General features: G+C 39.0%; 1 protein-coding gene and 1 long non-coding RNA gene across 5 annotated transcripts in view; one reads left to right on the top strand and one right to left on the bottom strand.

Moving 5' to 3' along the window:
- Window positions 1–412: 412 nt before the first annotated feature.
- On the bottom strand, window positions 413–1,454 carry LOC127003995 (uncharacterized). Its single transcript, XR_007757500.1, has 2 exons — window positions 1,270–1,454; window positions 413–1,037 (listed from the first exon to the last, which is right to left on the bottom strand). It is a non-coding gene; the product is annotated as an uncharacterized LOC127003995 (long non-coding RNA).
- A 1,233-nt stretch (window positions 1,455–2,687) lies between these two features.
- The window catches only part of LOC127003989 (importin subunit beta-1-like), a 29,750-nt gene continuing 13,392 nt past the window's right edge, over window positions 2,688–19,045 (top strand). For 3 of the 4 annotated variants that reach the window (XM_050871076.1, XM_050871078.1, XM_050871077.1), the window contains exons 1-9: window positions 2,718–2,827; window positions 10,589–10,647; window positions 10,824–11,006; window positions 11,216–11,410; window positions 11,618–11,800; window positions 11,934–12,059; window positions 12,172–12,345; window positions 12,559–12,769; window positions 13,623–14,922. In XM_050871076.1, the coding sequence (XP_050727033.1) occupies window positions 2,785–2,827; window positions 10,589–10,647; window positions 10,824–11,006; window positions 11,216–11,410; window positions 11,618–11,800; window positions 11,934–12,059; window positions 12,172–12,345; window positions 12,559–12,769; window positions 13,623–14,922 (2,474 nt within the window). In that variant the 5' untranslated portion in view covers window positions 2,718–2,784. Of the gene's footprint in view, window positions 2,828–10,588; window positions 10,648–10,823; window positions 11,007–11,215; window positions 11,411–11,617; window positions 11,801–11,933; window positions 12,060–12,171; window positions 12,346–12,558; window positions 12,770–13,622; window positions 14,923–19,045 lie in introns of all 4 variants that reach the window. The other variant, XM_050871075.1, reaches the window with a different exon arrangement.

Here is a 19,045-nt window from a genome sequence, read left to right as displayed (position 1 = left end):
AGAATGAAATTGAGAATTTAAGGAAAGAAAAATTATAAAAGAAAGAAGTGAAAGAGGGGAAGATTATTAATATCACAACAGAGAAAGCTAAAGAAAGATAGAGAAAGAAAGCGGGAAATAAATCATAATTAACCCTAGATAGGTATCGCTATTTTTTGGTTACGTAAAAGGTATCATGGGTCCGCGCGGACCCACGGTATAAAACTATAGAAATTGTACACAAGAACTTCTTTTATTGAGCTGCAATAGTATTAATTTGATAATACAACCATTTTAGAGTCAAATGATATAAAAATAATCCAAGTTCCTTGAGAATTATATTTACTGTAATTAATTTTGTGAAAATAAGTAATAAAAAAAAACAAGTTCACATTTCAAAGAACTGAAGGATAACAAGGAAAACAAATATAAAAACAAGGGTAAATTCCTTTTATTCAATAGTTTTTTGAAAAAAAATACAGTGTCATTCTTCCTTTTGAGAAAAAAAACGATGTCCCTGGAACAAATGAAAAAGACCAATTAGGCTACCTGTATTCAATGAATACAGGTAGCCTGTACCATTTGCAGGTACAGGAAAAATCTTCTCTGAGGCTGGAGCCTCCTGGGATGAACTTTCAGTCCTGGGTTCTCTGTTCCCATTTGTTGATGGGGCTTGAGTGTTGTTAGTGTCTTGAGTGTCATCGGAGTTTTGGGCGTCAAGCACAGGTTGTGAGACAGTGCTTTCAGCTCTTTTCTTGGGTAATGGCGTTGACATGCGAGGCAGTAATTTTCTTTTTGCAGAACGATGACGTTCTGCGTATTGTGAGGGGCCAGGATCAGGCATTGTTGATGGGCCTGCAACAGGTGACAGGTCCACATCTGACATATACTCCTCAAAAACGTGTGGTTTTTGAGGGGTCACGGTATAATCCATTGCTGATGTGTCAACATCATGACGGTGACATCACCCTCGATGTTTAGAGTCACATCATTCAGGAGTTCCTGGACTGCCTCGTCTGATAGAGCTCGTCTATTTGCCATGATGTGTTGCTGCCAATCTGCAAAAGAAAGAAGAAAAAAAAATAGTATTCAGTAACATGTATAACGACAACCATATTATTCATAGCATTATTCAAACATCAGTAAACATATATAGCCTCATATAAGGCCATAAATTCCCATACATAATATATAGCAAGTACTAAGAAAGTATGTTCCATCATGAGTCATGAGGTAAAAGAATGTAACATAGACGGAATTCGTGGGTCTGCCCGGCCCCACTGTGCCTACCTTACGGGGACAATAGTGAGTGAGGGAGACGTATGCCCTCTCTCCTCGAGATCTTCATCCTCACTGGCTCTGGAGTCGCCGCCAGCTGCTGCCTCGTCATACTTTGGGAAATAGAGCTGGATATTCAAAATGTAGATAAGCCGTGGGTCCGCGCGGACCCAGCGATACCCATCTAGGGTTAAAATCATTATATAATGGTAATGATGATGATGATGATGATGATAATTATAATAATAATAATAATAATAATAATAATAATAATAATAATTATTATTATTATTATAATAATAATATTGATATTGATAATTTAATTATTGACATAATAATAATAATAATAATAATAATAATAATAATAATAATAATAATAATAATAATAATAAAATTAATACCAATAATGTAATTATTAACACTACTACTACTCACAGTTATATAACTCTGTGCTGCTACTACTACTACTACTACTACTAATAATAATAATAATAATAATAATAATAAAAATGATGATAATAATAATAATGATAAAAATAATAATAATGATAATAATAATAATAATAATATTAATAATAATAATAATAATAATAATAATAATAATAATAATAGTGATAATAAAAACAATAATAATAATAATAACACATAAGACGATGCATAATTTATGCTGAAATCATGTATGAGTATGACAATATGCATAACGAAGTGAATGCATGGCGGGAGATTTTACATTTAGGTAAGTTTACGGGGAAAAAAATGTCTAAACAAATATGTTGCGCAACGATATTGTAAAGTACAACTCCATATCTTGAAATTAGAATTCGTAAGCTTCAATTTGATACCAAATTCAACTTTTGTTCCTCCGGTAGGGGTATCTTCAATTCCTGAACCATTTCAGCTATTCGCCGCTGGTCTAATTAAATAATCATAGTTACGCATTGAAATCGTGTCGTTTTCTATAATTTGCAAAGCACTGTATTATTAAGATATGATGAATAATTAACTCTTTAAACATTCTTATTAGTCTAAAAATTAAATAGTCTACGAATGGTTCTACGTTACGTTGACTGTTAGAATGGAAATCGAACTTTATATAGATTTTTTTTTTAATCAGTATATAAACTATGAAAAATAAAACTTATTTGGCTTGTAGTGTATGGTTTCACTACTCAATTATTTTATAAATTGTTTAATTCTGTTATTGTTTCTAGTTTATGGCAAAATATATTTTATTCGTTATTTGCGCGGCAAAGGATAATTAAAGTAGTTCCCTAATGTTCGTTCAAAAATTGAAAAATATGACCATATAGAAACATACCCAATTATTTTTTAAATTCATTATATAGTTTTCATGTAAGAAAAATGATGGCTTTTGGCGTACTGTGTACTCAAGTGTATTACAAGTGAATCATCAAAACTCAATCGCTGGTATTCCTCCGCGGCACGTGTGAGGGTCCTGCCGGTGGCAACGGAGGTGCCGCTCACACCTTTATTCGCACTTCTGGGACATATAATTCATCCTTAAACATGGAGCAAGTGATTCAAATACTCGAGAAGACAACTTCTCCCGGTAAGCCAAAAGACAGTTTTCCATATTGACGTTGGAGGGGAGAAAAAGCCTGTAGATTTAGGAAGTGTTCCCGCCACCCCGCCAGTCAACATTTGAACATATTATTCCGTCAAAGTGGAACTCCGGCGTGCACCGAGGGGGAGTATATCCCTGCCATGCTGAAGGTGTCTTAGCAAGGGGAAATATGGTGCAGGGAGGAGGCCAGGGCGTGGAGGACCAAGGGGAGCGGCAGGAGTGGTGTGCGGGCGGCCATGTTCCTGCCCCGACAACAAATGTGAGCGGCTGGGACAGGCACGGAGCCACCCAGGCCTGCCACATGGAGCCCCTGGGCGGGTGCTTGGGGCACGGGGCGGCTAGAGTAAAATACTAGGCAAATTGCTAAGAATCGTAGGGATGTGAGGGTGCAAGTACCCCTAATCTACCGAGAAATCCTGCTGGGGCCTCCCTACCCTAATGGTATGGCATGGGCGGTGCAGGGGACCCCACGTGGCTTATTAATTACCCAATACATCAGGCTCTTTTTAGTGTGTGTGTTTAAGCCTAACGCGAGCACCGAACACGTGGGACTAGTGGAGGGTAGCAGTGCCCGCTTGTTCATCAGTCTTAGGCTTTAGGCTACTGGAGGCTTTCACATTATTTAGAAGTAATTGACCTGGCTCATCCTTATGGCCAGGTTGATCATATAGTATTCTTGGTGGCTAATATGGAAAGAAAGGTAACCATCTTGCATGCGGTTAATACTGACATTGTGTTATAATTTATTCTCCTGTATGTAGTGCGGTAACTATTAGCTTAAGAAAAACTAAAGAAACCTCAAAATATTGATGTATACAGTTTAAGAGTGCAGTCTCGTATTAATTTATGGCAATGGAAGGGTCAGGTCCAGGCCCCGAGAGGGGTGGGGAGCTGGTATCTCTGCACCAGGGCCCGGCCGCCCGGGCATGATGTGTGTAAATTAAGATACTTCGGGGCCCAGAATTACTTGCAGCACCAGGGCCCAATGGTAACTATCTGGCGCTGGTCAGGTCGTTAGGTTCTGGTTAGATTTACTGTTAGATCTGTAAATTTTAAATATTTATGATAAACATTTGATATGCTTTGTGCTGCACCATTGTTGTCAATGATGGTGTAGAAACCTACCCTCATCTCTACCTTCTCTGGTGGAGCTAAACTACACATTTACCTGAGCTTTTATTTTCACCCTTTAACCTTAATGTGAAGGCGTATCCGGTATTTTAAGGTAGCGGAGCTAAGTCAAACATCTGCCATATTTTTCATGGGTAAGATTTGTTTTAAGTATTGTGGGGATTATTTAGAACTTCTCATTTCTGGATATAAGGAGATGCAATACTACAGTACATACTGAGTCAATGTATATGTGTGTGTGTGTGTGTGTGTGTGTGTATATATATATATATATATATATATATATATATATATATATATATATATATATATATATATATCTATATATAAGCCGTGAGTAATAACTTCAGGGAGACGCTCAGTTCCTTAATAGTATCTGGTGATTTTTCACAATTTTGGATTAGAAATTGTATTGGCAAACATCAGAAACCCTTGTTTAAATGTTTTTAGGTTATTGCAGGAAGTAAGGTGAAAATATCTAGAATTATACTGAATTCCTGATCATTGACCCAGCCACCACTTACGTACTCGATAGCGTAGACTTCAAATTAAGAGAAGTTGGTTAGTTTTCTCTGAAAATATAGATTTATTGATTATTTTTATTTAATGTGATTACTTGAAGTGTGGCTCCCTTGTGGTTCTTATCTGTGTATTTTACCTTGTCACAGCTCAGTAGGTCACACTAGGGATTGGGAAATTTATGATTCCATATGATTTTGTAATGTCTCATACACTGTCTTCATATTTATAGTAAAGAGAAATACGTCTCCATAACAAATATATGCACATGCACATTTTCTTTTATATATATATATATATATATATATATATATATATATATATATATATATATATATATATATATATATATATATATATATATATATATATATATAGAATATAGTAAAACACGCTGCTTGTATTCCTAGTCTGCAACACCGAACACCTCAAGGCCGAGTTTTTTTAAATTGCAAAACTGAAATAAATACTATCGAGCTTTTATTTATTAGTTCTCATTTCCGATTATTTTAAAGTCTTCTTTTTTAGTGTGTTTTACTAATTTTATTTTTCAGTAGTAAACTATATATAGATATGGGAATTTGACACCTGCATAATAGGCTTGAAATCTTACAGAAATATTATGCCTTCTGAAGTTTGCTTCCCCTTTACTTTCCCAAGAGTTACATCCTAAACTTTGCTAGTCTTCCAAAATTAACAGAACTCCACCTAAACCTAACAGGCAGTAACCTATGACTCCTACAGGCAGGAACCTATTCCCATTAATATGGTAAAGTATTGCTACTTAAGGTGTTGAGGTTGTGGCACACACACTGCCGTTCCTAGTTTACTTACTTGAACATATCAGAACCCAAACTAAACCTTGTGGACAGTCCCTACTGCCAACAAAATTGTAACATTGCCACCAAGGGTTGGAACGTGTTGCCGCTGTAATAGTAACCTATCACTCATAGTTTGTGTGAGCACTTATCCAAGGCATTTTGATGTGTACTGATTGAATTTCTTCCCTCAGAATTGTAGAAAATTACCTTTTACAAAAAACTTGCAGGAAGCAAATAAATCTTTGCTTTATTCACTTGTTTACTATTAAGGAAACCAACCCTTTATGATTCTTATGAAGATCAGGCTCTGATAAAATTTAGTTTTGAAAGATTCTGACCTTCATTTTTTGGGAAACTCCAGATTTCCACCCAAATAACTTCAGTGGTTGACACTATGATTGATCTTAACATGCTATTCAGAAATTAACAGTTTTCAAGGGAAATGGTGAAAAGCTCATCAAAATCTTGAAGAAAGATTAGTGCTGTACTCAGTGTAGGGCAGGCTTCTCAAAAGTTAGAATGTGTGGTTCTATCCCAGAGACAGTCACCTCCATAATGCCCTGGGCACACAGAATGGTCTCAGACCTGGAAACTATTTTCATGGGACATTTGAAAAGCACTTTCATGGTCTCTTACTTTGAAACTATTTCCAAGGGACACTTGGAAAGTACGTCCTCTGGTTCCCACCAAGCTAATGCATGTCAGAAACATTGTCTTCAGTGGGGCCAGAGGCAATATGAAAAAATGATTGTGGTCAGAGGAGCCCAACAGAGTAGACTTGAAAAGAGTAAGCTTACAGGTTAGAGGTTAGAAAAAGGTCCATAGCAACTGAATATGTTCAACATTTTAACTCTTACATACCCATTTCAATGTAACACTGAGAGTGGTAGGTTTCATGACAAAAAAATTATCGGTTGAGGACACTTCCTTTATTAAAAGTACTAAAGTAGAATTGTTATTATTGGGTGAATTTCCTCCTTTCTGAGGACAGATCTGTCAATCTATTGAATTTTTCATTAAATTTTGTATTACTATTTCAGCATTAGTAAAAACATCAAGTAACATTTTTAGAAATCAGCAGTTGCTTTTTTTGGTAATATACAGTAACTTGGATATATGGTGTCAGATTATTAATTTTATTAGATTTGGTTTTACTATTTTTTATTGAAGTACGTTTGGAGGTAGGTACAGATAGTTAGTTGAAGTAGTGGTAACCCTCCCTTCTTGGCCAGCATAATAGTAATAATTGTGGGTTGTAGCAGCAGAGTAGTAAGGTTTAAATTTTGGGAAAAATATGATCACATACTTGGAGTTTGCAAGTTAAGTGTTTATCAGTGATGAATAACTTGGTAAAATCCAACACAAAGAAAAATTAAACTACCATTCTCGTGGAGTAAAATCCAACACACAAAGAGTTTAAACTACCATTCTTGTTGTCTTGGCAGCATGGATTTTATCACTTTGGGCAATTCTCATCTTGATTCTTAAAGGATGTTACTGATATCAGTAGTAGCCCAGCCTATTAATGATAAGGGGATAGAAGGCTTTTGGTAAACAGTTGATGCAAAACCAGCCATTAATAAGAAATCAGAATATGAATGTGAGGGAGCATTTTAGATGAACACAGCAGGCATGCTCAGCTGTATGTACCCAATTTTACTTTTTTGCTCTTGGTAAACTGTGATATCATAAACAGCAACCTGTCACTCCCAGAAGACAAAGGTGTATAATCAATATATGTCAGTCCTAACATATGGTTCAAGAACTCAAAAATATAATGAGAAACCTAAGAAATGCACAGAGAAAATGGAGAAAAATGTTGGGAATAGCATGGAGGGTCAGGAACTGATCATTATGGTTTAGAAAACACAGGCTGGAGTTAATTCTAATGGTGATAAAGGGGGTATGCAACACCTGGTGGGGGCCTCAGGGGTCAAAATATAGCATTTTACAAAACTGTTCTCAAAGTGTTCGTATAATATCTAGAAATAATTCCCGGGCATTTTTAAAATTAAGAAATATGGAAATCACTCAAATTATTGAGAAAATAGGGCAATAACGGACATTTCTATTTTTAAATAGATCATATCTCCTTTTGATAAATTTTGATGTTTATTTAATCACAGAAAATCTTAGAATGCATTACAGTTAGATGAAATAACCATGGAATATGGCTTTCACTAGCTGCTAAGGACCTATGCTTAGATATTGCTAAGGTAAAGGAGTTAGGAGTAATGAGAGGAAAAGGTGATGAAAAATCTGATTTTACGCTTCGTTCGACTTGCACAACAAAAAAAAATTCCAGTATTCCATTGCATTTGTGAAAAATTTAAAATACTTTGCATAGGGCTGTAGGTATATCAAATGAGTATTTACAGCCAAAATATGAAAAATACTGATTAATGGTGCTGCGTTAATTTAAGTATCACTGCGCGTATACACATACCGTATTTTGCGGTGTATAACGCGCACCTTTTTCACGTAAAACATGCCTGAAAGTTTACCCCTATGCGCTATATGCCAAAGGTACAAATTTTATTTATTTATTTATTTATTTATTTATTTATTTTTTCTAGGTGTTTTAACCCTTTCCTTGCTAAGCGCTCGCAACGAGACTATCCCCTCAGGCGCATTCAGGATCTCTTTTAACCTCTGTATCTCAAAACCAAAAACCAAAAACACCATTGGTAAGAGGAAGCCCAGATCTATATGAGTCGGTTATGTATGCCTCTCCTGCGAATGTACATGCATGTTCAGGAAGGGTTGAATGTTAACACTTACATCAGTGCGTGCGGGATGATCAGCCATTTTGAGGAAACTGCAGACATCTCTCCTTCTTGAGGTTCTGAGCCTCTGGCAAGGTAGAATTGCCAACTTCAATATTTACAACTATTTGGTCAAAGAATCACTCTGGTGATCGGTGAAGCTATGCAAAAATGCCATTATATTGGACAAGGACATCGGCCAGTTACTCGTCTGTAGATTTTCCACGCTGGGCTGATATGATTTTCCACCAAATTTAGTGGAGAACCCACTTAATTGGCAATCCTGTGTTGTGAGAAATAGTGTTGGAACACTCCCATACGCAGGAGATTTGAGTGCAGCTGGAGCTCGCAGCGAGCGTTTAGCACCACCAGCAAATACGCCTAACGCTCGCTGTGAGAGTTTAGCAATGAAAGGGTTAAGGGTCTTTTTTGTCCAATAACAACTGCAAACTTACCTTTATTATTGTTTATGATTCTTCGTAGTCCATAGCTGTCTTATTATATGTTGTCATAGAATACAGGACGATCAAATAATTACTAGACAAAAATTAAATAGGTGGAGGATTGCCCATGCCTTGTTGTTATCCCGCTTCTAAGTCGGGTGCCGACACGACCCGGCCACCATTTGCATTGTTTTGTATGACTAAGGAGCACTTGCCAATTCAAGCAGTACAAGCTACATCAAAAATCATATTAGAAAAAAAATATCTGTGTTCATTATTAATTATTAATATTAGTGAGAATAATGGGGTGAATATGATATCAAAAACTATACATCGTGAGTCTTGTACGAAGAGTTATTTCGCGCAACACCAGCCCGGCCGCCATTTGCATTGTTTGAAAACCACACAACCACACCCATACAACAAACAGCTGCATGCCGTGTGTCACCAGAACTATGTGAATTGTGTCTTGCCTAGTTGTCTGTCATAACCTACGAGTGATGGTGAGAATAATATGCTAATTATGATATCAGAAGCTGTGCATCATCAGTCTGTACGGGGATGTATTTCTCAACACCAGCCTGACTGCCATTTTCATTGCTTTACTCAAGGACACTTGTCAATTCAAGCAGTACATATTACACCAAAAATATATAAATTTCGGGAATCTGTACATTGTCAATGTACTTTAACCCGTGGGCTTCGGCTATGGGAAAGCCGAGAAGTGGTCGAGAAATGGTAAAATTACACTGCATTTTGAGACTAAGAAAAGAGCATGGAACGTACATCAGAGTACTCCTCTCATAACCATAAAGCCGTTAAAAATATTTACTTTTACCCAAACTCCATTCTTTTTGGGTGGTGTTTGTTACAAAATAAACAGTCTCGTGACGCGTGGCATCTAGCCAAGAGTCGCATGTTGTCTAATATAGAGAATTTGACAATTGATTCCTGTATGGATAGCTAATTCAGTATGCCATGATCTTACAGCACCACATGACTAAAAAGCCCACCTCAAGATCACTCACCCACCACAATGACCTCGGGCATTCATGGTGGGATGCGCTATGCCACCACCGCCTACAATTAGCTTGAATTTGGTGTTTTATGGCGAGCCCTTTTTAGGGTCCACCGCACCACAGCCACGACTCGTGAAAGCCCTGAAAAGGGTCTACCGACGTTCTTGGGTTAACCGTACATATTTCTGAGCATTTTAAGAACTTTTTTTTTTTTTTTCCAAAATTTAAAAGTATACATACGTCATTCTGTTTCACACAAAAAGTAAGCAACACACCTATTTACCTGCAAAGTTTCAACACATTACTCCAAATAGTTTTGTTAGAGGACCCCAGGTGCCACATACCCCCTTAAAAATATGAAGTGGACTTATAGTGAAACCAAATTGTCGAGTCCGTTTGGGCGTTGGCTCCCGCAGGTCCATTCCTCCCCTCTGCTCTGCCACACAGTCCCAACACCTATTTTTTCCTCATATGTTACCTATAGCTTACATATGAGAGGAAGAGATTGGTGTTGGGACTGTGTGGCAGAGCAGAGGGGAGGAAAGGACCCACGGGAGCCTATGCCAGACCGGCCTCGACATATTTGGAAGACTATAGGCAGGTCATATGCAGAAAACTGAAAACCGATAGATAACCTAGATATTGTTGAGTCAGGGATCAAATACAGGGATGAAGTTGAGCATTAGGTAGGACTGGATGGTCTATGCTAACGACATAGAAGTGGGGAGTATTACAAAAGCCTCCTTTGTCCTGCAGTGTACATGTAATAGCTAATGAATTTATTATACCCATATACCTAAGATTTCCTGCTAAATTAATGTTGATGGCAGTAAAGAGAAAGTAATCTAGCAATATGAGGCTAGGATTTCTTCTTGGTACCACAACTCTGGTAGGTGCTCACTGGTTCATGTGACTTGCACATAGCTTAATAAATCATAAGTTCAATCCTAAGGACAAAAATATCTAACCTGTGGCCTAGTTTTCTTATACCCAACAGCAACCTGTGTCCAGGGATGCAGACTAACTACAACTTGTTTAATCTTTCTAGATAAAAATGAGCTGGAAACGGCACTGAAGTATCTGGAACAGGCTGCTCAGTCAAATTTGGTGAGTTATCATTTTTTAAGTGGGTGTTTTGGTATTTACTTGAATATTTTATTACAATGTGATTTTAGCCTGTGCTTAAATTTTTAAAAATACCTTTTTAAGAAGCCATTCTTAATATGGTACTTGAAACAATTAAATTGGCATGACTGACTGTTTATTAATATTGTTGTGGTCAGCCTGAGTACGTGAAGGTGCTGAGTGATGTGCTTCATCATGGAGGGAACTCAACAGTGGCCCGCATGGCTGCTGGCATCCAGCTCAAGAACACTTTGGCATCCAACGATGCCAAAGTCAAGCTTCAGTACCAGCAGCGGTGGCTAGCTTTTCCTCCTGACGTCCGGGATTATGTAAAGACAAATGTGAGTACTTCCATGACTTCATAGTTATCATTTACAGGGGCTGAATTTTTTTTTTATTATGTGCTATACAGATAAATTGATCTGTAGAAAATGTAGTGATAAACTCAGAGAATATTACTTATGTATTCTGTGCATGTTGATATAATTATTTTAAATTTTGTATCCTATTCTCTTTGCTTTCATTGGTTTATTTATTTATTTTATTTTAGGTGTTGGGAGCTTTGGGAACAGAGCAGAACCGTCCAAGCTCTGCAGCCCAATGCGTAGCCTACATTGCCCTCACAGAAATTCCAGTGGGCCAATGGCCAAACCTCATAGACGGACTTGTGGCAAATGTGACCACCCCAGGAGCCACAGACATGACCAAAGAATCCACTCTGGAAGCCATTGGATATATTTGTCAGGTGAGTGACTTCTTTTCATGATTAACTGAAATAGTCCTAATAATAATAACCTCACATTGTTTGATATGGCAATTTTTAAATCACATAAATCTGTATGTTTCTTAGACAGAAAAAATTGTGCATGTATATAACTTGGGATTTGTAATGTAGATTATGTATTTAGTCAAACATCCATTTGTGTTGCACATGAAAAATTTCTTTCTACAGGATATCGAACCAGAAGCTATTGCTGCCCAGAGCAACAACATTCTAACAGCCATTGTCCACGGCATGAAACGGGATGAACCCAATGACCATGTAAGATTGGCAGCCACCACAGCACTTCTGAACTCTTTGGAATTTACAAGACAAAACTTTGAGAGAGATGCTGAACGACATTTCATAATGCAGGTAAGGTTTGTCATTCAACACTGGTTCACCCATACAAGTGTAAGAGTTATAAATCCTGTTTTTTATTTAATATATGATCATGTAAAAACATTAATCGAGAATCTCATTAATTTGGTTATTCACCAATCCTCAGGTGGTGTGTGAAGCAACTCAATCAACCAATACCCAGATCAAGGTAGCTGCCCTACAGTGTCTTGTGAAGATCATGTCTCTCTATTATCAGTATATGGAACACTACATGGGACCTGCGCTTTTTGCGGTAAGCACACATCTAGTATGAACTTATTTTGCATTCAGCAAAGTGATGCTCTAATGGAATATTTTGATGCTCTTGTTAATTTTATGGCTTAAATTGAGAATTTAATTTTCAGATCACTTTGGAGGCCATGAAGAGTGACATTGATGAGGTGGCTCTGCAAGGCATTGAGTTCTGGTCCAACGTGTGTGATGAGGAGGTGGACTTAGCCATTGAGGCCTCTGAGGCGGCTGAGCTGGGTCGCCCTCCAGAGAGGACCTCAAGGTTCTACGCCAAGGGGGCACTTCAGGTTAGGACACCTTGTCCAATGGTCTGTTAAGCCATCATGTCAGTATATATATGTGATGAATGCTCATGTATACAAAGGGCCTTTCTCCTATTCATCACCTTATCTTATTGTATTTATTGTATCCACTCTTAGTTGCTGTTGTAGTGATAATGTTAGGTTTGACTTATCTTCATTCATTTGATTTTTTCATCAGCTTTTTTATTTATCCTGCAGTACCTTGTTCCGGTGTTGATGATGACACTGAGCAAACAGGAGGAGGCAGATGATGATGATGAATGGAACCCATGCAAGGCAGCAGGGGTGTGCATCATGCTGTTGGCCACCTGTACTGAGGATGACATTGTGCCCCATGTTCTGCCATTCGTCAAGGAGAACATCAAACACCAAAATTGGAGGTTGCGTGATGCTGCCATCATGGCTTTTGGTAAGAAGACTTTGTTTTTCTACCCATTTTAAGGATGAAAAAAAATCTTGAAAGATCATACATTTTATATATATATATATATTTATATATATATATATATATTATTTATATATATATATATATATATATATATATATATATATATATATATATATATATATATATATATATATATATATATATATATATATATATATATATATATATATATATATATATATATATATATATATATATATATATATATATATATATATATATATATATATATATATATATATATATATATATATATCATTGTTGTTGAACATGCATAGTTTCCCATATAAGATGGGGTTGGACGGGTGATGACTGTTCTCCACATCTCCCAATCTTTTGCCATATCTTCCTCTATCCCCAATATATTCATATCCTCCATCACACACCCACTCCACTTTTTCATAGCCCTTCCTACTGGCTGCCGTCCCCCAACTCTCACCTCCTCCACCTCCCATAGCACCTCCTCCCCCGCTCTTTTTACATGTCGAAACCATCCCCACGTTAATGGGGTTGGCGTCAGTAAGGACAAACGGTCATCAAAATAATTGCTCCAGCCTAAAGTGAGGATTGAATATATATATATATATATATATATATATATATATATATATATATATATATATATATATATATATATATATATATATATATATATATATTGTATAGATTGATTTGAGAATAGATATCAGATACTAAATTAAACTTCTTGATTTTTATAACAGTGAGTCTTTTCTGTTGCATATGCTTTTGGGGTTTACTTACACACAGGAGACCACTTTGAATGATGGCTGAAGTAGTGCTTACTTTTTTCCAGGTTCCATTCTGGAAGGGCCTGATCCTACCAACCTGAAGCCCATGGTGGAGCAGGCCATGCCCACCCTCATTGAGGCCCTGAGTGACAGTTCAGTGGTGGTGCGGGACACCACTGCCTGGACTCTGGGGCGTGTTTGTGAACTTATCCCAGATGCAGCCTGCAATGACACCTACCTCAAGCTACTTCTAGAGGCTCTGGTACATAGCCTGAAGGGAGAGCCCCGTGTAGCTTCAAATGTGTGCTGGGCTCTCAGCTCTCTAGCAGAAGCAGCCTATGAGCAAGCAGACACAGGGGATGGCGAGGGTGAGCCACCTACCTACTGCCTTTCTGCTTTCTTTGACCCCTTGGTGGACGTGTTGCTTCAAACAACTGACAGAGCTGATGGCAACCAGTGTAACCTGCGTAATGCTGCGTATGAGGCTCTCATGGAGTTGATGAAGAATTCTCCACATGATTGCTACCCCACCGTCCAGAAAACCACCATGATCATCCTTGAGCGATTGCAGCAGGTGCTCCACATGGAAACACAGGTCCAGTCCCACAGTGACCGTGTTCAGGTCAACGACATTCAGTCTCTACTCTGTGCCACTCTGCAGTCAGTGCTGCGCAAAGTCACTCCTGAAGATGCTCCAAAAATCAGTGACCCCATCATGGCTGCCCTGCTCCAGATGTTCCAAACTTCCCAGGGAAAATCTGGGGGTGTTCAGGAAGATGCACTGCTGGCAGTGTCTACTCTTGTGGAAGTACTTGGGCAAAATTTCCTGAAGTACATGGAAGCATTCAAACCATACTTATCTCTCGGTCTGAGGAATGTGGATGATTACACAGTATGTGCAGCAGCTGTTGGTGTCACTGGAGACATCTGTCGTGGTCTTGGAGACAAGGTGGAGCCTTTTTGTGATGAGCTCATGTCCATGTTGGTGGAGAACTTGGGTAACAACAATGTTCACAGAAATGTGAAGCCTGCCATCTTATCAGTGTTTGGTGATATGGCACTGGCTTTGGGACCCAAGTTTACCAAGTATTTGGAAGTTGTGTTGCAGATGCTTCACCAAGCCTCCCAGGCCCAAGTGGACCGCTCCGATTTTGACATGCTGGACTATCTTAATGAATTGCGGGAGACCTGCCTGGAAGCCTATACAGGCATTGTGCAGGGCCTCAAGGGTGATGGGCCCACCCCTAAGCAGGAGGTGCAGCTGTTACGCACTCATGTGCCACACATGATCACCTTCATCACCTCAGTGGCTGCTGATGAAGATAAATCTGACCCTGTAGTGGCAAGCTCTGCTGGACTCATTGGGTAAGTCCTTGTTGTGTTTGTATTATAATGCACTAGAACTTTTATATTTTTGAGCTGTGTTATGCATGGAAAATTCTGATCACATGAGTGCATTGGTTTTGTTGGGCTTGCAGTCTCACCCCAGCAGTGAGAGGCAGATCATAACCAGCTGTCTGTGTGAATGTCCACACTCTGGGACATCCAGTTGTGGTCTCTCGCCGCTGGGGAAAGACTGCAAGCACAGCAAAATTGATGTACTCACTGATAAGATGACAGGCTTCATATTCCATGCATAATGTGTATTAAGTGGAAAGTTCACAGATGTGCCTCATCATACATGTGGGTAAGGGGGGGTTATGATGTGTGGGCATGCATATAATTGTAGTAAGTGGGGCCAGATGCTATTATTCAATTTCCATTTTTACTTTCAGCCAATTAATTGTAGTTTATAGTTACTGCTCTGCTTTCTTTTAAGGGATGTTGCAACCATATACATTCACTTTAACCCCCAAATGTCGGGTTGCGTATTTTTCCGGTTGCCAGGTTAATCCTTTCCATCCGTGACGCAGACGTCGGCGTCACAGTATGGAAAGAGTCAAGAGGAAATGGAAGAGGATTAATCCACTTCTAAACCTCTCAATCCTCCTCTAAATTCCTTTTAATCCTCTTCCACTTCCTCTTTAAGAGGTTTAGAAGAGGACTAACTTTCCATACGATGACGTCGGCGTCGCCGTAGTGAAGTGGTTAAGGGCGGGTGATGGGTTTTTCCAATCTGCCTTTTTCCACCGTAATTTTGAAGTTTGCGTGGGGATTTATGGGTCAGCATGACTCCTAGGCTGCCACACAAGTCCTCCATGCCATTCTCAGTGTTTCCATGACCATAACAGTGGCAGGATGAGAGTTTTTTTGTATCTTCCTCGTCTGATTCCACGCCTGAGAGTCTACAGCCAGTGACCTTGACTTCTCATAAGCCTCCTCTCGCTCCCAAAAGAGCTCTCAATGTGAGTGCAATTGGGAGAGAGCTGAAAGTGACTTTTTCAAGCTTCAAAAGTGGTGTTAGTGGCGAAGGCAGTGACAGCAATAGCATTAAATTTCAACCCCTTGTCTTACCAGGTAGGCTGAGCCCCGTTATTGTGCAACCTCACTTAGGTGGCCAACCAGTAGATAAATCTCATTACAATGATGGTAAATGTGATATTGAGGCCCCTGAGGATGCATCCCACCACCCTTAATGGTTATCAATTTCAGGATATGAGGGTAATGAAGGGTCTTTGTAGTGGGGTTGAGTGTGGGGAGTGGGTGGGCCGCTAGCTACACCACGCCACCCATAACCTATGCAGTGTTCTGAACTCAGGTCTGCTGCGAGCTAAAGGTTACTGCACTTCAGCACGTCACCATGGAAATGCCACATGACCCAGAGACTTTGGGTTTGCGGCAGATTGAAGAGGAAGGATGGATAAAGGGAATGCTCGTAAATTTAAAGCTATTAGCTTATTAATAGCCATGAAATTAATAATGGAACGTAAGCAATTTTCGGGAAAACATCATAACATTGCCATACTGGGAGAACCGATTTCACGCTACATCCCCGCCCCTTAGGGGTTAAGGGGATTTTTAGTGTTGTTTTCCAGTGTACCATTTCTTCTTATTTCTACAGTTTATGTAAATATAGTGGTAAGAGAGAGGGGGGTTGATCCAGTTCACTAAAGAATCTGGGAATGGCCTCTGCATGCTTCTATATTCACTTTTTTTCACAGGCTTATTACTCTGTTCTTCATATATTTTGAACTTATGAAATTAGGTGTTATTATTAATATAACTATACACACAATGTATAAGGTTCTGTTATAAGCAGATAGAGAGAGAGAGAGAGAGAGGGTGAGGTGATATGTTTTTTCTCCGCTCTTAAGCTTTAATCAGATGATTGGAGATAGGCTTGGCAGTAGTGGGCAATGAAATAACTAAAAAATCTTTACAAGTTGAAACCACTGTAGGGGGAAAACATTTGTCTAATGCAAGAACATGGATGCCAAATAAAATTTTAAGTGTTTCCTGGGAAGTAGTTAATTGCCAAATAGGAGAATATGGTCATCATATGAGAAGTAAGGTTGCAGTTTGTTGGGTTCCCTAAATGCTAGACTACTGTATGTCTAAGCCATGAGTTAATGGGGGTCCCCTTGGTCTCCTCTACTCAGGGTTGTCTACAAAAGCAACCCTATAAGCAGGATTGTTATCTGGGAAGCATGCCATATGTCCGTATGGTTGGAGTTGGCATTCACTAAGGTGGCAACAGGACTCAATTTAGTTTCAACAAGTATTTGCTGGTTTGACACGGTCATTCCAGCCTTGGAAGGGTTTGGGATGGGAAGGGAGGATGCGCAAACGCTTGCTCAAGGGGGAACCATTTGGGTTGAGGCGGCAGGTGAGTGATGTGCCTCCTTGTGTATACTCGCCTTTAGTTAGCTAGTAAATATGGCAGCTATACTCCTCTTTCACCCTTTTTCTTAAGGCATGAACATTTAATGAGACTTCATGTTACATTTAATTTAGGGAGTAAATATGGCAGCTGATCCACCCTTTAACTTGGAGTATTCATTTGTCAGCAAGGGTATCATAAGCACCAACATATTACTTCTAATCATGTGGCATGTAGTCTTTACTTTAGCCATTGTCACATAACCTGGTGCAGAAAATCTTTTAGGGAGGGACTCACAGACACATCATGGCTTCAGTGATGGTCTTGCACTCTTATTCGTCTATTCTTAACTATCCCAAGACGTATTATTATTATTTGTAAACATCAGTACAGTAGAACTTCATTTATCTGGCATCCAAAACAATGGCATGAATCTGATCTGCTGTTGTTTACAGTGTTGTCATCAAAAATTTTTGTCCTGCTAGATTCACCCCCAAAATTGCTAGATCAGAGCCGCAAATTGCGAGATTTTAAGTAATGCAATAATTATACTCACCAAAAAGGCCTAAATAGGCATTTTCACTAAAATGCTAGTTGCTGGATGGCAAATTTCCCTGCTAGATCATTACCCCAAAACTCTAGAGTCTAGACTGTTGAGTTGCTTGCTTGGCTCAACTACGGGCTTCCATGAGCACCCGTTTCCCTGCCTGGCACGCCAGCCGGCGGGTTCTACTCCAGCCATCACTGCGATGGGCCGTCACAATGACAAAGGGCTGTTTCCCCTTCTGAGGGGAAGAAAAGCGAAAGTTAGAATTGCATCGCTGGTTGTTTAGGCCAGGGTTGCCAAAGTGGAGTTGGCAACTATATGGCATCGCTGACGTGTTCACCCGCCATAGATCAGAGTGTTGTGCTGCCGTATTGAGACCTGCCTTTCACCGTTATTACTGGCAAACGGCAAAATGAGTTATCCAGCTTGAGCTTCCCCTCGTTCGTGCCAGATAAACGAGGTTCTACTGAACTGATGTAGAGATAGCAGATGGCAAGTAGCAGATGCAAATGGCCTGTAGCCTAGCTGCAAACTCCTTTTTCTTTGGTAGCACTGGGTACTAGAATAACAAAAATGAGAAAAATGCACATTAGATGCCATTAGATGTACATTAGATGATAAAGTTAAGAATAGGTGAATAACTGTGCAAGACCGAAGCAGTGATGAGTGAGTCCCTAAAAGATTTTCTGTGCCAGATTGTGACACTGGCTATAGTGAAGACTACATGCCACATGGCTACAAGTAAAATGTTGATGCTTTCGATACCCTTACTTGCAAGTGAATACTTTTGAGTTAAAAGGGGGATCAGCTGCCATATTTACACCTTAAATTATATATAACATGCAGTCTCATGGAATGTTCATGCCTCAAGAAGAAGGATTAAAGAGGAATATAGCTGCCATATTTACTAGCTTACTAAAGGGGAGCACAATGAAAAAGTATAGAAGGTATCTTTCTTTGGCCAACATTTGCATTATGTCTACATAGCATCTCTAAACACTGTCAGGACTAAAAAAAATACCAAGTAATCTTACTATAAATGAATTAGTGAAGGACAAAGTGGAGACTAGACTGGTACATTTTAGTAGTAGAAGTTAGGAAAAAATAAGCCTTTACAATCTATCAATCAGTGGAACCATGCGTCAGGGAGCGCATCGCCTCACCCACCACATGACACCAAG

This window comes from Eriocheir sinensis, chromosome 27, assembly GCF_024679095.1.
Source record: "Eriocheir sinensis breed Jianghai 21 chromosome 27, ASM2467909v1, whole genome shotgun sequence".
NCBI lineage: Eukaryota > Metazoa > Arthropoda > Malacostraca > Decapoda > Varunidae > Eriocheir > Eriocheir sinensis.
Note: the sequence above shows the minus strand (reverse complement) of the source record. Positions and strands in the feature narration are given on the sequence as shown.